The 13,946-nt window shown below is 36.5% G+C and overlaps 1 protein-coding gene across 6 annotated transcripts in view; it reads right to left on the minus strand.

Moving 5' to 3' along the window:
• Positions 1-13,946, minus strand: part of DPYD (dihydropyrimidine dehydrogenase) — a 340,158-nt gene that overhangs the window by 168,345 nt on the left and 157,867 nt on the right. For all 6 annotated transcript variants that reach the window (XR_007708585.1, XM_035538265.2, XM_050712120.1 and 3 more), the window contains one exon: positions 6,284-6,468. Coding sequence is in view for 5 of the 6 variants with exons in the window: in XM_035538265.2 (XP_035394158.1) it covers positions 6,284-6,468 (185 nt within the window). In the remaining variant the exon portion in view is untranslated. The remainder of the gene's footprint in view (positions 1-6,283; positions 6,469-13,946) is intronic.

The following is a 13,946-nucleotide window of genomic DNA, read 5'->3' on the forward strand; positions in this document are numbered from 1 at the left end:
CTGCCTCTGTTTGCTTTGTTGTTGTTGTTGTTTGTTGATTATTTTTTTTTTAAGAACGTATTTTTACCATCTTATCCATGACAATAAGTATGGAGAGGATGAGTTTTTTGCTTTGTTTTGGTTGATTTTTGATTTAGTGCATTTTGTATATGAGTGTTTCTAAACCTGAGTTCATTTATCTGTTTTGCTCTGGAGTTGCCCAGATTCATGTCTCACATTCTGACCCCAGACCTTAGATTCCTTGGACAGAGAGGATACATTTGGGGGTTAGATTTTCTGATTACGATGGCATAAAAGCAATGAAAGTGGTGAAATTACTCTAGCCTAAATGATGTGAATCCGAATGTGTCCCTAATGGAGGACATTTTGAGAAAAGCTAATTTTTGAAGATCCCTAGCACTTGGGACCCAACTCCCTTCAGTACTGTGACCTCACCCAGCTAGCAGCTGTTTCAGTCACTACTTTATAATAAGCCAGACAGCCACCCGCATCCTCCCTTCTAAGTCACACACTGCCTCCTGCATCTCTTACTCCACTGGACTTTTCCTATACTGGGAGAATACAAATATTTAGAAGAACAAACAGCCCTGTACTCTACCTCTAAAGAACTTTTGTTAGCTGACAAATCAGGAAAAAAAAAAGGAAAGAAATTATCTTTAAATTTTTTTAGGTTTGATTTCACCCTTTTATTTATTGTTTTTAAATTTTTTTTAAGCCTTTCTTGTCTAAAATTTCAACTGCAAAATGTTGTTTGTTATGCCAACATAGAAATTCCTGGACTGCAAGACTGAAATAAACTCATTTTTTAAATGGTAGCACTTTTTTTCCTCCTACATATTTGGAAGTTGGGAGATCTGCTGAAACTAACATTGATATATTGAACTCTTATACTAAAGTCTTTGAATTTGAATCCGAGAGAATGACAGCAAAGAAAGACTTATGGAAAGGCTTTTGGCCAACTCCATTGTATGTGCACATGTGAGTAATAAACATAATTTTCCATTTTAAAAGCAGTTTTTGTTAATGTGTTTGGTATCCAGAATTGTTCAAATGTTCTCTGTGAATATATTTCAGTGAATGACTTACAAACTACTCATTAATTGTATAACTGTACAAATTGATTGCTATAGGCAGATAGAGACAGACAGATAGGTTAAGTGCTTAAAATGCAGCTTAAGTTACATTGTACTGTTTCTTTTCCCAAGAAGGACAATTTAATCTCTAAAAGCTGTTCTCACCTAAAATGAGTGTAGCGTGAAAGTTAATCTTAAATACAGACCCAAAATGAGCTGTGATAAAGCAGAAAATAAATCTAATGCAAGAGGAAAAAAATATACTAAAGCACTGAAAGATTTGAACAAAATGATTGAATATATCCATGCAAAAATAGGCTTTTCCTCCTGCATGCAAATTGGTCATAAACAATTTCCCCAAACATTTGCAAACAGGCCTATTCTTCCTGCCAAACTACCGTCACAAAGAGCAAAACCACCACGGATTCCACCTAGACACACTCAAGGACCACAAGATGTGTCTAACGGTTTGTTGTGATGAGGTGAACTGGGTGGAAGTAGCAGCGCTGGAGGAAAATAATAATAATAATAATAAAAAGTTTTAATGGAATAAGCCAGGTCTTTAAAGCATACACAGGGGCAGGATGCAGCTAGAGGTTCAGTAGCCAGTGGCTATACATCCTTGCAGATTTATCTTCCTCCTTCCTATCACTTCCCTTTTTGCTCTATTTATTTTTTGCTGGGTTTTCCTTTCAGCACAATGCTTATAAAAGAAATAAATTTACTAAGACCTGATGTGTTGCTTTCTACAAAGCAAAACTTTTGGCAAACTAAAATGTTTTATACGTTCCTGAAAGCAAAATAATCTTTATAATGAAGGATTTCCCTGACATTGCACAAACAAATAGGAAAAGAAAGCCTGCAGGCAAGAGTTTATTTATAATAACTCTTCCCTTGATTTTTAAAAATAAAGGACAAAAAGTGTGGCCCATTCTTCCTCTAATTTGATGCCAACCAGCAGAGCTAACAATATTGCAGGTACTTATTTTATTGTTCCAGGCACGGCAATTTTTCGGACACTGGATGAGGGCGGTGAAAAATCGCCAGCACACTGCGTGCAGCGTCCCTGCCCTACTCTAACCAGGATATGCCCAGAGGCAAAAGCAGTACAGTCTGTAGTGCAGGGCTCAGACAGGGTCTGAGCTTTAAACCTGATACAATTTGTGACATTCATTTTCTTTAGATGGAGAAAATTCTTAACCACACCGATATGGTCTAACTCCATTTTCGTGCCTTTAACAAAGATAGACTATGAAAGTGAGTAGTTGTATTACTGTTATTTTTCACAGAGAGCCTTCTCTACAAATCCTACTGCTTGGAAGAGTTTTTCTGAATACTTTCATCCCTCTCCTGCTTTCTCTCTTTGTAAGTCTGATCTTAAAGCACAGCTTTTCTCCCTTACTTGTAAAGCTTTTCCCTCTCTCCAATTATCCATTAGTTAGCTTCGTTAAATACATTTACGTTATTTCACACAGAATGGTTCGAAGGATGCCTGGAGATCATCTAGTCCAATATCCTTGCTCAAAGCAGTGTCAACTCTGTCAGCAGGTTGCTCAGGGCCCTGTCCAGTCAGACGGAGACTTTTTAATCCCCCTTCCTTTGTTTCTGGAACAGACATATTGCTTAGTCGATAGTAAGGAATTAAAACACCAGGTTTCCTGCACTTGCACTTAGTCCACCTTTCTGAAAATGTTTTGTTACTTGCCTCCATGCTAGTGTTTCACATGATGGTGTTCTAACCATTCAAGGGACTTTTTTTTTTTTTTTTAACTTTTTTTTAACTTTGATTAGCATGGAAAGAAGCAGACAAGATAAAACAAAAACAAGCTTCCAGCATCTCTGGTGTTGATTATGAAATAATGTACATTCATGCATGTCCAAGGAACATATGAGAATGGTCAATCTTCAAAAAAGAATCAACAACTATACTCTCCAGATACAAAGTCCATGTATTTTTTGACAACATAAAGAAAAATTATAATAAATACACAACACTGGTTCCAAGTTGCACAGTAATGCACTCAAAATTCATACTGAACAGCTTGCCTTAGTGAAGTGAAATTTATATCGGTTGTGATCCAGCCCTCTATTCTTTAAGTACATGGTGTACATTTTGATCACAATAAGCAAACAGACAAAAAGATTTAAATTTAAAAAAAAAAAAGAAAAAAAAGAAAAAAGACTGTGAAAAAGAGAGGAAAAGTCACTTTATTAGAGGGATTTTAGTGAGAATAAGATGTCAGCTTGATAGCCAGATATGGGAAAATGCTCCACTGCTAAGTGTATGAATAGAGTAGGAGTAAAGTATAAAGGCTGGCATCTTCCTGGTCTAGGAAGTCAACTTTGCTCTCAAGACAGGCATAGAAAATTAGAAGTTAGTCCTGCAATAATTGTGAATTACTCTGAATATAACTATTGTATTATTAAATCCCATTCACTGACCAAAAAGAAATGCACAGTAACTGAGACACAGAATAGAACAGCAGCCTATATTGCTTCTGCCCAGGATTATAAAGTCACTGTTGGACAAAAGTGAGGCCTCTGCAATCCCCAAACAAAATAAATCACCAAGACTAATTTAACTAAACGTTTACATCATTCATGGGGTAACAAAAAAGGCTGAATCCCCAAGAAATGTTGTGGATAGTATATAGTTGCATGAATTGGGCTGATTCTATTTGGATCTCTACTGACATGTAAAGAACTGTTCAAAGGCGATTGTATTTTCAAACAGGTTCTAATGCAGCTGCCTTTGGTTAGGTTTTGACTGGTTGTGTTTATACAGCCTGATACACACCTGCAGGCAACAATTTTTGAGATGAACCTGTGCTTAGCAGAGTGTGAGGAAAATGTTAAGAGGCAGGAGATATTTAGGCAACTAATGATGGAAGGTTTCCAGGGTTAGAGCTGCCATGAAGCTTCTGTAAATAATTCCCAGTTTTGAACATAAGGCATTTCTGCTGGGGAGTCCGTGAGTCTGGATCTCATACTTCACTTGACCATGTGCCAAAGCTTGAAATGGTTGGAGTTTCAGGGCACATATCAGGCCCATCTGTTTGCTTAGCCTTTTGTCTGGAGTAGGTTGGCGTAGCAGGAGCATGGCATTCAAATAGGGCATTCAGCAAGTAGTTGGGGCAGTGTTTTTGAGTTTCAGTCTTTGACATGGTCTTGGGTTGGTTGAGAAATCTTACAGCATATTTTTATTTTGCTAAAGACTGTCCGCGTTATTTACAGAACCGGGTGCTGAGAGAGTTGGTGATTCTGGAAATGGCTACCTCCTTCTGTAACTAAAATGCAAATGGATAAAAGGAATCAACGTATTTAAAATCTATCAATGTATTTTAAATATGTCAATTCAGACACTCATCACAAGAAGGTTACTTGTCATAGAATCTCACAGTAGACAGAAAAGTAGGGACGACTCTGTAAGAGTGTTTCTTCATCTGATATTGGAAGTTTTCACAATACAGGGTAGTGGAACAAGCATACATACGCAAAAGGCATGCATACACACACAGGTAACACGATTCTCACCTAAACAACAACTTTAAAATACAAACCCTCTTCTACTGTCTAACTTTTCTACCTATTCCAAAAACAAAGTAAATTGCCAAATTACAGTGCTCTCCACCACAGCAACCAGATTTTACAAGGGCTGAACATCCAAATAAATGCCCCTGAGCTACCCATTCATCTAACAGCTGGAAAGGTGACACTTGACATTTGGAAACTTTCCTGTGAAGATTGCTGTAAGGCTTTCCCATTAGCTTCCTGGGGAGACTGTAAGGTCGAATAAACTGCCTTGAAACCTGCAAAGGGTAACGGAAATGCTCTAATATCACAAGCCTGCTTGCTTTAAAATTCTAATTCTCGAGCCATGACTATTCAGATTTCTTCCAAAGTATTCAATACATTCCAGAGAAAAAACAATGTAAGCTTTGAGGAGGAAGCAACATGTAAATGGAGGGTTTTTAAAGTGATGTGTGTATTTATAGAGGCTAAGGAGGAAGGAAAAAAAAAAGGAGGAGATACCCCTCTCCCCTATCACAGTTACCCAAATTCACTGTGCACTGAGAAATTAAGCAAGCAGGTCAAGGTTTAAAGATGTTTCACACTCAGCATTTTCATAGGGTCTAAGAAGGCAGGACACAAACACTGCTTTAGAACAAGTGAGAAAAAATATGCACAGATACTAACAACAAGCTTTCAGTTGAAGTATTTTTAGGAAGTGAAATCAGACCCCAACAGCATGAAATTGCACAAACATGCAATCAGAGAGGCTTTGAGCAGATGGATGGGGGAGAAAGACATCGAGCTGTTACAGTCCCAACTTCAGTTGTTCAAATCTCTTTCTGTGGGAGAATGAATCATGTACCATGTTTCTAAAAAGTTCCTTGCACTATGAACACACTCTTTGTCAGCTGGTTCTCCACACACAGGCTGTGTCTCGTCTCTGATGGTTCCTCTGCAGCTCCTCTAGACTTTGTGTTCTTTCTTTAACTACAAAAGGTAGGGCAAGCAGAGGTGCTCAGCAACATAGAAAAAGCACCAACAAGGAACATGCAGTTACCAGGTTTTTCAAGTCTGTACCTCTTAAATTCCCATTTCTTAGATAAATCCTCCTTCACATTATTTTCCTCTTTGAATTCAGTGCTTATTTTTTGTCTGGCTCATGCATCCACTTCATCAGCCTCATCAAAGCACACTTTGGTTCTGGTGTAGATAATCTGAGTGATCTGTAAACTGTTAGTACACTTGCACTCTAAAAATACTAAAAATGTCTTCCCCAAGTATCAACATTGACAGTATTAATTTTTTCTTTATGCAGGATTGAGTAGTTCTACTTTTTAATATTGATGGGCTCACTTCTTTTTCCCCAGTTACCCTGAACCAGGATTTCTGCTTACACTGTGTATTGTGCAGGAAAGATTACTACCTTTGAGTGGAATTCAGAGCTGGGGGCAAAGAAAATGTTGCCTGGATTTTAATGCTAAGATAATATAAAAAAGCTGGGTTCAACTCCCCAAAATCAAGTATGTGACCCAAGTTGAATGAATCTGAAATGTACAAATCAAGACAATCTAGGTGTTAGCTACTCAAAACTTGCATATTTAATCTTTTTTCTTTTTTTTTTTCTAAGACATTTTAGCAATCACAATGAAGGTATCTGAAAGCAGATAGAAACTGGAAAAACACTTTTAAAGAATTACCTGTATGTATCTGTGCATGTACCAGGAGGCTTGTTTTCCATCATTTACTGATTCCACTGTAGTGTTAGCAAGACCACCGACGTCACCCCCTGCAAAAACCCAGGGTTCACTCGTTTGCATAGTTTCCGGATCTACTTCAGGAAGACCCCATCTGTTAAACTTGATAGGTGCCATGGCCTCTCTGACTGCAATTAAAGAGAAGGACAAGTATGTTAATAAACAAAAGAAAAAAGTGTTGCCTAAATCTCTCAAATATATACTAATAACAATTAGTAGATCAATTCCAAGACCTATATTTTTTTTAAATTACTTAAATGTGAATTTACAATAGAACTGAAAAATTCTATTCTATATACAAACATTTTGGTTGAGCTAATGAAGGTATGTAGTTATTAACAGGATTTGGACAGAAGAACATCATCTGTTCTATGGAATTGTTCTTTGGTAACATCAGAAAAATAAACCTTTGTGTCTGCATCGCCAGACGTGTACAAAATAAACAGAGACAAGATTCACAAGAAGTGACTGACTTCATACAAGAAATAATTGCTTTTAATGTTCTTTTGGTCACTAACCTCAAAACAAACTGTATATCCCAGAAGCTGGGACTCACAAAGTCTTTCTCACTGGCGTTATTTATCTCTTGGGGAAAAAAAAAAAAATCCAGCACTTCTGAAAATCCTATTAAGGAACAACACTAACAAACGAAAAATAGATTTTCTCCCTTTCCCTTCACACAGAGCTTTGTACTGCACTTTCCACATCAACATGCTTTTCACCTGAAAAGCAAACATAAATACTCCTGTACAACTTAATATACTGCATGCGATTTTTGAGGTGTAAAAACAAACAAAAAAAATGTTTGCAATTTCTACAAATTCATTTAGACTTCCAAAAATTTACTTGTCACATTTATTAATGCTCTCAACAGAAATGATACTCTGCTACTTTTTCACAGGTTGTTATTAAATCTGATTTTAAAATTTCAGATGGGACATTTTCCCCACCAGGAAATGTTATGCTATGAAAGCTTTGGCTTTGACAAAGTGTGTTGATTTTAAAGATTATTTTTTTTTCTGAAAAAAAGATAAATTTCAATAAAGTGAAAAACATTCTGAATTGTTATCTAAGCTAAGAACATTCTGAAAGTAAGAATCATTTTGAAACTTCTGTATATTAAGAATAAAATAGTAAAAGCAATAAAAATGAAATGCTTACAAACAGTATATTTTCTATATATTCTTCGCTGCAATTTCTGAATTTTTTTAGAGCACTCATTAAGATATTCTTATTTTTTCATGTGAGAAAACAGCATATATAGGCATTCTGCACATGAACTAATACTGTACTTAAAAATAATATAGACAAAAAATGCATGACATTAGAAAAATGGCATTAAATACAAGTAAACAATCAGAAAAAATAATCTTGCTCTGTTAATATGATTTTTATTATGCAACTTTTAAAATTACTTTATTATAATCACAAAGACATTTCAAAGTAGCTTCATGAAGAGAATCACATTTTCAATAAATATATTCAGCAAACATTGATGCCATATATCAAAATGAGTTATTTTTATGTAGCTTTAAGTCTGCATGAACCGAAGATTTTACAATAAAACACAGCTTAAAATTGCAATGTCCCTCAGGGACATACCGCTAGCAGATGCAGATTGCCAAGGTCAATTAAACTGATGTAGTTGTGCTGTCATATATGTAAAAGAGAAACCTGCTAGCTTAAGACAAGAAAATTTCTCCCACACCAGTACAAGGGCAAACTCACAGTATAGCCCCAATGCATGCCCAAGTACGCAGAAAGCTTCAAAGACATCTTTCCTGCACATCATCATGATGGAATTTTCTTCCTGGGTTCTGTATCTCCCTTCACCTCTAAATCAAATATTACACGTGTATTTCAAAGTAGAGAGCTGTGCATAATCAGGGACAAAATAATAAAATAGGGAGCAAGATACATTGTCACCTGCTTATCATACCTGTGCTCTCCTTCTCACCCTTGGCATATACAAATATCCACAGGACTCAAATCCAAAGTGTTCTTTTTGCCACCGGTTCAGAATGCAGAATCACAGAAGACAGTTTTAAGCTGGAAGCAGGTTTTCATACCAGAAGTATATAGTCTACATGCAAGACCTATTGCTTGCAGAATCCTTCCTACCCTGCATACAGTTTTAGCTTAACTTGGCAAGAATAATATTTGCCTAGTAGCGGAATCAAAAAGTTATGAAATTGTTTCCTCTTAAAATATTTAAATTATTGAAAGATCACACCAAACACAACCTTCAGAGTGAGACATTTGTCAGTCTGGGAAATAAGTGGTTTTCCTTCTTTCTGTCTTCATTTTTTTTTTTAAAGGAAAGTGCTGATAGTAGTTTTATTATACTTCAGTAATATTTATAAATCAGTGTTAACCTTCTCTTTATGTCTCAGACTGTCTGTACTTCAAGAAAGCTTTTGATCATTTTATATTTGTCATACATAGGATAACTTATTGCATGCAGTGGTACCATCTCAGCATGTGGTCTTGACAGTTCTTGCAAGCTAAATACATATCGGCTTGTAAAGACATGTTCAGAAAAGAAAAAAAAAAACAAACAGATGAAAACTTGGTGCTGCGGGGTTTGGTGCTAGGGTTTGAATAGATGACTTGCTTCTCTGAGGCAGCATTGAACAACAGTAAGGCTTTTAGAGGGCAACATGCTACCTGAGGTGTAGTTTTCCGCAGGAAATGATGTAAAACTAGGAGTTCTGACTCCTTATTCCTTAACTATGGGGGAAAACAGGCATTACTTCTGTTACCCTTGATCTGTTGCATTTCTCAAATGCATCTTCAGCTTGTTTTGTGCTAAAATAGCTGCATGGACATAATTACATCAAAAGCTTTTTGAGTGCAAAGAAGCCCAACATACCCCTGCTTGAAACACCTCCCCGAGGACTGGGGATTTGTCTGATCAGTATTTTTAAAACTGGGAAAGAACATTTCCCTTGTGGCAAGGTTGACACAGTATCCAGCAGCTACTTCCTTCTGTTTTTCTGAAAAGCTCCAAGATTTAGGTTAAGTAAAAATAAGGACATGATTTAAAGGCGTCTTATATAAGAGTTCCTAATGTCCTCACAATTTGGATCTGGTATCCGGGGCAACTGAGATGCAATAAGGACCACTTTCTACACTGCCTGCAGGATGGAGGGGAGAACTTTGGGTGGGAATTTCTTCTCTGCCCCTGCAAGGTGTGAGAGAATCTAGGAGCCAAATGTGAGCTTGTAAGGAGGCAAACCCAACTATCAGTTCTCTGAATTGCTGCTTGACACTGAACAATACGCAAGCAATACGCTTTGTGTTTTTGTTGGTGCATGATTTGGGAAAGGGGTAAGAAGTGTTCTTTGCAATGGCTGCACCCTCACACTGTTTAAACTTTAAAAAATAATATAGCTTTTCTCTTGGAAAATTCAAAGTGCAATCCTGTGGCTGTGCTGCCTTCTCTTCTATATCCTGATGAGATATTACATATAATTTGAAAGGATCTTTCTGGATGAAAGATAACATACAATTGAATTATTCTAATGCTATCAAGTGATGCTAACACAAATAACACCAAACAAAAGGACAGTTCTGAATATATATTCCACATTTGCTATACTCACAGAGCAAATAAACGCAAATAGAAAAGCAGCAGCATATTATAGTGCTTGCAAAAACAATATTAAAATATAAGTGAATACAGGAAAAATATTTTAATTAACAAAACAAATCAAATGGAAAAGATTCCTCAAATAAAGCTTTAAAAGTGAATCTGTGTGTGTTTGACTGCCATGACTAATTATGTATCCATGTAATGTGTGTTCAATTTGGGCTTATTTAAATAGCAGAAATGCTCATTAGCTGCAGTATATCTGTGAAGCTTCAATAAACAGTTTAATGGTTTTTATGTTTAACCAATTTCATAAGTTCCTGTAATTTTAGCTTTAGTAGCTCATTAATGTTATTTTTGATATCCATCTTACAGACTTCCTTTACAGTGAATAGTAGCATTACTTCAGAAAAATACAAATATACTGTATCTTTCTTAATCTCAAATGTAAAACCATAGCTATCACATGCACCAACGATCTCATTAACTGCTGACACTGCCCAATTTAGAGGCCTGGCAAACAAAGAAAGGCACAATCATGTTTCCCTCATCTCTGCCCCACTAACGTACTGAAACAGGATTAAAAAGTGGTTTGACTGGATAAAGCTGGGTCCAGCTGTGCTGGGAGAGACTCCTGCTGGAAGGCTGCTACTGACTGTTTTCTGCCTGGTACCAGGAGGCAGGTGTGCACTGATGGCTAACAAATGAAACAGCAGAATCCCTGCTCCAAGTTAAAACATCTTAACGAGTCATTACAAAGCTTCTTTTAGGCACTGGAAGTTGGAAACAACTCCAGGGTGTGGAACTGTTGCACTCAAACTCATTCAGTAAACCTGTTTGTGGAGGAAAATCCTGTTCCAAATGAGTCAGCAGCAAAAATCCTACCTATTTCACTAAGAATCTTTTGAGTCTATATAAACTTCAGTTTTATATAACAACTTTTAAAAAAGCCTGCTGACCAGAGGTCTATTCTATGGGTGAGAAGCAGATGCTGTGCTGGGAGACACCAGGTACTAGGTGGCTCTTGTGAATATCCCCAGCTGGGACATCACAACCATATCTCTTCTTCCCTCCTTTTCTTTCATTAGACAGTCAAGGCTTCAGTGTTTTGAGGTTGAAGCTATCTAGTTGTTTGTCAAGACTGTATAAACTCAGCACTCTCTGCAGGTTTTCTGCCTTCCCTATAATTTGAAATTCTATGTTTATATGAAGTAAAACTTTTTTACTTCTGAGCACAGAGCTCTGCAAGCTTTTGGCCTTTCCCTAGCAAATGCTTCTGAATCTATACAAATACTTATTAAGTAGGAATGGATTAAATCATAAAATTGTAAACTAGGGCAAAATTTATCTTTTTGGAATGTAGCACTATAGTAGGGGCTTAGTTATACTCTAGTAATAGTCTTCTGGTTTTGCTGCTGCAATTTCCAAGCAAGATGACAGTCATACTAAAAGTTACAGGAAGATATCTAAAAGTTGTATAAAAGTTGTTTAATAAAACATGTATTTTGCTCGCAGATCATCTACTACTCTGGAGCTGGGGGGATTTGCAGAATTGGCATTTGGAGCTTGTTTGGATTTTTTTGCATTCCCCCCCCTTTTTTTTTTTTTTGTCTCCTAGGGAAAATAAAATAGACATTGTCACTCTAAGATTCAGTGTTCTGGAAAATGGGAATACTTCCTCTTTCTTTCTGCCTGCTAAACAGAGTGTTGAACTGAACTGAAGTTGCCAGTCCCCTATCCTGCACTCCATTTTGCAGTGTGTTTTAACCAAGACTACTACTTTCCATAATTCCTTTATAGTTCTCCCCAGAAAGTACAGGTTCTCCTCAGAAACATAAGAAAATAAATCAGAACAAGGACATTTGTTACAATGCAAAATTTTGCAGTCCACAAATGTTATTCCCCTTTGCTTATCAGAAAAAAAAAAAAAAAGAGAGAAAAAAAACGTTATTCAAAGTTTAGACTTTAAAACCAACTGGAGTGGTGTTAAATAGGATGTTGAGGCTATATGCAGTGCTATGGGAGTAGGCAGAATTACACGCATATATATTAAGTAGCTGCAATGTAGAATGGTGCCAGAAGATATTTCCGTTATTCACTAACCCATTGTAGGCCTCCAGAATGACAAAGAGAGCCAAAGAGCAGGAACACAAGGAAAGGTACAAAATTCTACTTCAGCTGTTTATGTGGGCCAGTTATGATGGCTTTAAGAGTTTGGTAATCTGTGCAATAATAATTAAAAAAAGGCTTGTGCTTGCAAAATCTTTTTACAACAACAAAGCAAAGCAAAACCTTTTTTTACTCCATCTGTAGTAGATTGATTTAAACTTTTTTTTTTTTTAATTGGTTTCAGTAAAGTGCTAATGTTCTTAAAACAGTCTAGAGGGCAACTCTCCTGCTTTGTCTATTAGTAACTTCCTGAGCATAAAATGGATTTAGGAGAACTGATTTCTTTTTAATTAATGATGCATTTGTATGATTCCCAGTGGGAGGATGAATATTTACTGGAACTGTTGCTTAAAAACACAATTAGCATTTTATTTTGACAGAAGAAATAAGAGAAAAAAAAAAAGACTAAATATCTACTGTGAGTGCATGGAGTCTCAGTTGCAAATTTAATAGCTCCCGTGCAAGTACAAGAAACATCTGGATAAGTGTAATAGACTAGAAAAAGCTTTTTAACCAATGGGCTATTTCTGCTCAGGCCAGCAGTCACGCACACACTTATGTCATGCTAAACAGAACTTTAAAACAGGTTCATCAAGACTGTCCTGAACGCTTTGCTGAATTGCGGCTAGGTCTGATTTCAATGCCTCTGGTTCTCATAACATTTTCTTTATTCTTACATCAGTAACGCCAGCATTAAACAATATTAATAGGAATAGGAGAAATCCTGCTAGCGTAGCCTATACCAGCACCAGGTCATTGACCTTACTCTTTTTATGACCAACAAATAACATATTTATTCAACATGCATCTGAATCACCAGCCATAGATTAATTCCGACTGGAAGGGCCCTCTGGAAGTCACCTTTTTCAACCCCTTCTTCCAAGACAGACCAAGATGCTCAGGGCCCTCTCCAGTTTTGAGCATCTCCAGTATTTTCTTCTCCATCTTTTGGTGGTGAATACCTGAATATCTCCATTTCTTGAATATCAAAAACATTCTTCCTTTTAGAAAAAAAAAAAAAAGCACTACAAATATAAGATGGTTTGGGGTTTTTGTATTTGCTTGTTTTTTTGTTGTTGTTGTTGTTCCATTTTTATTGTGTATGCCTGGAGATTTGGTTGTAATCTAGCTCAATGGTGAAAAGCAAATTTAACTTTCATTAAGACAGCTTAGTCAAAAAATAAATGTTTAAAAGCTACTGAAATGGTGCGCTCAGAATAAGCACTTCATTCCCTACAGTCTTAGTTTCTTTTCACTTTCATATTGTTGTACAAAACCTATGCTAATATTTCTTTATACTTTGGTTGCTATTCTAATAGCAGTTGCACCAAAAATATATTGTGAAACTGAGGCGCACTGCTCAACCCAAAGTAAATAATTCTCCTTTCATGATCAGCTCACTGCATGACTTTGTTCCCCTCCCATTTTAGGTTCCTGTTTAAAAACCTCACAAACAGTCATTTAGAGGGTTAATGCATACTAGAAGATACAAGACTGGCGCAAGATTATGGCTAAGCAACACAGTAAATTCAACCTTTTAGACGAAGCAGTTTGTAATGTGGGAGAAAATAGAACCATTCCTTTATCATAGGGTTTCTGAATTACAAAACACATTGATTACATAGGATAGTATTTATCACGAGGTTCTAGAACACCTTCCAAAAGACCTAAACAGAAGGTTTTTAAAAACAACAAAGTTTTAATAACAACAAAACTCTCCAAAATTCTGATTCAAATCAACTCCACCAATGAAGTAGCTGATGAACCTCTTAAAGGTTTTAAAAATACATATGTATCTCTTCTCTGTGCTTCCTGTGGGTTACGACTGAACCATAAACATGAACA

The sequence above is a fragment of the Cygnus atratus genome, chromosome 8, assembly GCF_013377495.2.
Source record: "Cygnus atratus isolate AKBS03 ecotype Queensland, Australia chromosome 8, CAtr_DNAZoo_HiC_assembly, whole genome shotgun sequence".
NCBI classification, from domain to species: Eukaryota; Metazoa; Chordata; class Aves; order Anseriformes; family Anatidae; genus Cygnus; species Cygnus atratus.